At 51.9% G+C, this 3153-nt stretch overlaps 1 protein-coding gene across 1 annotated transcript in view; it reads right to left on the bottom strand.

Moving 5' to 3' along the window:
• The window catches only part of LOC104511156 (proprotein convertase subtilisin/kexin type 6-like), a gene marked incomplete at its 5' end in the record, with an annotated part of 9733 nt that extends 6793 nt beyond the window's left edge, over positions 1–2940 (bottom strand). Inside the window, one exon of the mRNA XM_010153655.1 lies at positions 2836–2940. Within this exon, the coding sequence (XP_010151957.1) occupies positions 2836–2940 (105 nt within the window). The remainder of the gene's footprint in view (positions 1–2835) is intronic.
• Positions 2941–3153: the final 213 nt, after the last annotated feature.

The following is a 3153-nucleotide window of genomic DNA, read 5'->3' on the forward strand; positions in this document are numbered from 1 at the left end:
GTTTTTGTTGGGCTCATTTATATGAAACTGTCAGCTGAACCAAGTTCTTCTTGCATGGCTTATGGCTTTCTGACTCGGATGGAGGCGGATGGGGAGCTGTGCGAATCAGAAACCTGACAGTTTCCAGCCTAGAGCTTAGGTTTTAAACATGTATTTGAAAGAAAAAAAAAAAAAAAACAAAACAACACCCAAAAACTATTGATAAGAAAAAAACCCAAAAACATATTTCATAGAAAAATTAGTTTCCACACTGCCTTGGCCGACGACAGCACGCTGCTTTGCTTATATGACTATGGATTTAAGCATTGGAAGCAAAAATACAGCTTCATGGTCTTGTTTAAAAAAAATAAATACATTAAATAGAGAATGTGGCCCAAACACCCAGCTTTTCTCCTTAAAGCAGCACTCCTTGGCAGCGTTACCATGGGTCTTGCTGCCCAAGGCAGAGCGATCGCCCTTCCCTGCGGCTGTGCTGGATGCAGGAATGATGGGAAGATGCGGGGTTTCGCCAGGAGCTGCAGTGCCTGGCGGGGACGTCGGCCCCAGCGCTGCCAGCCGGGAGCCGCTGGAGAAGTCTTGCATGGACACAGGAATCAGCGGTTTAACGGCGGTGATTTCAAGGGGGTTTTGCTAAATCGATGTGGCTGGTGTGGAAAGACAACGGGCGAGTGGGAAGGAGCCTGGAGCATCCCTGCAATGGCTCCCGCAGCTTGTGAAACTCAGATCGACTTCCATTGCCCATCCGGTGGGGGAGAAGTTTCTCGGAAATTTAAAAAAAAAAAGTCTTTTTGCTACTAGAAATTACCAAAACTGTTACAACACAGTCCAGAGCCTGTGGGGTCCCTGCTCTATCCTTGCAAACCCTAATTAACAATAACAAGAGTGTGAGTGGCACCAAAGGACCCTGCGAGGAGACACAGGTATAGCAGAGCTGAACCTTCATCCTTGCTGGAAACAGAGGGGCAGCTTTTCATGTCCCCCCTTACTTTGAGATTTTCAGTGGGTGATGCCCCGATCCAGACATCAAACCTGATAACCAGCACAGCCAAGGAGGCAACTCCCTTTGCAGCTCCAGAAAAGCAATACCCTGACTTATTCCAGTGGATATGTAGGAATTAAAGCGGAGATCCAGGACACACCAGATGGCTCTGGCACGTTTGCCATAAAGCGTGGCAGAATTTAGGTGGGGTTGGTTTTCCTACAATACGTGGTCAGGGGCACAGGGACCAAGGCTGTGACTTCCTCTGATGAGGATGAAGAGACCGGAGCAGTGAGGCTGAAGGCTCAAGCACCACAAGGGCCAAACAGAGCATCCCAGCGAGCTGGAAAAGTTTATGGCAAGGAGAGCTGCACGATGAGCCCGTACGAGGGGTAGCACAGCATGGCGCACCCCGGCTCGGGATGCTGCTCTGTGTTCCCTGGGTCTCCCCCTCCCCAGCCACCCAAGTCCTGGGGATGGAGAGCTTGGCCATGGTCCTCTCACCAGGACCTGGCCCTTGTGCTACCAACCCCCAGGGCAGAGCGTAAATAATGGTGCTGGAAACAATAGCCCCTGGAAGGCACAGACCACCCAACATCTGCAAATGATTGAGTTTGCTGGTTCTTCGGGATTTCTGCAAGATTTGTTTCCATCTCGTGCCTCGAGGTGATGTTTTCCCTGCTTCACACATGCTAAGCCCTCACACTAAGCCAGAGCCCTCCAAATGCCAAGACATCTCCAAAATCTTCGAAATGTGCATGGGAAAGGGGCAGAGATAACACTTGCCAAGAAGCTTCCAAGTGATAAGAAGGATTAAGAGAAGGGAAGCTAATTGCTCTGCCTTGTAGTCCATAGGGCAAGGTAAGGCAAATGTTAATAAGACTAAAAGCCAATTGATTTGGTTTGCATTACAACCAGACTCATTTAAATGGAGGTATTTCAGTCGCAGACCGTGAATTAATCATTTGCTGGGATGCCTGTGCACCTCCCCGAGGGTGATCAGCTTTAATTACAGCACCCACGCTCCCCTTGTTGAGGTTTCCCCCACTGGCAACTCCTCACAAACACGCTACAGACCCTGTCCAAATATTTAACGGGAAATCTCGCCGGAAAGCCGGCCGGCTGAGGAAAACAGGATTGCTGTGTGCGTCTAGAGGGATGTGGATGGGATGCGTCTCAGGAAAGAGGATCCCAAGGGTGGCTGGGCATGGGTGCAGGTCGCTGCAGCGTGGCTACCTCCACCACAATGGCTTTTTCTGCATTTAGTTCCCCCCAAAAAACACACGAACCCTTCCCCGATTCTGCCAAAGCAGCATCTCGCAAGGCTCGGGTGTCAGGTGGAGGTCAGGGGAGAGGAAAGCCAAGGCAGAGCTGCAGCCCCTCCCTGGCACCCAGCTCACCCCGTCCCTCCTTCTTCCCCCCTACCCATTACTTTTGTCCATTCAGCTGCGCTGAAAATCCCTTCGGATGCTTGCTCTAGGAAAAAGCAATGCGGAGCTATTGCCAAGGATTTCACACATAGCAACCATTGAGGCAGCAAGTGTTGTGGCAACTGGAGCAACACCCTGAGCATGCAACTGCCTTTCTGCCCTGAAAGGCTTTTTTCCTGCTTTTCTTCCTCCCGGCTTTCGGGCAGATGTTAGCGTTTAGTCACTGAGTATTTTTCATCGCGGATCGACGTACCCGTGTCCAGTGAGTCACCCCGTGCGTGCACAGGGCTGCAGTTCAGGGATAACAAGATGCCTGGGCTCACGCTTGACCCAGACCAAGCCAACGGACTCCCCGAGGGGGAAGCGGGGACCCCCATCCCGCTGCTCCTGCAGGGACAGGGGACCCCAGGCTGCCCCGCTCCGTACCTTGGGATCCATGCGGAGAAAGTTGTGCGGTCCTCGGCTGCTCAGCGTTGAGCGCTTAAACGTCTTGCTGTGGTGAAAGTGGTAGTAGTTTTCCAAACTCCCGATCTGCAAAAAGAGAAATTCTTTATTAGAAGTTAGGTTTTTCCATGATTGCCCCCCATTTTGGTGCTGGCAGCATCCCTTTGCGCATCGGTGCAGCAGTGCCCCGCACCCCAAATCCCTTTCTCCCACGCAGCTCCCGGACAAAGCCAGGATTCAGGGAGGGGATGGATGCAAGATGCTGGCACTGACCCCAGTGCCACCGCCGTGGCAAACAGG

Source organism: Eurypyga helias, unplaced genomic scaffold, assembly GCF_000690775.1.
Source record: "Eurypyga helias isolate BGI_N326 unplaced genomic scaffold, ASM69077v1 scaffold22820, whole genome shotgun sequence".
NCBI classification, from domain to species: domain Eukaryota; kingdom Metazoa; phylum Chordata; class Aves; order Eurypygiformes; family Eurypygidae; genus Eurypyga; species Eurypyga helias.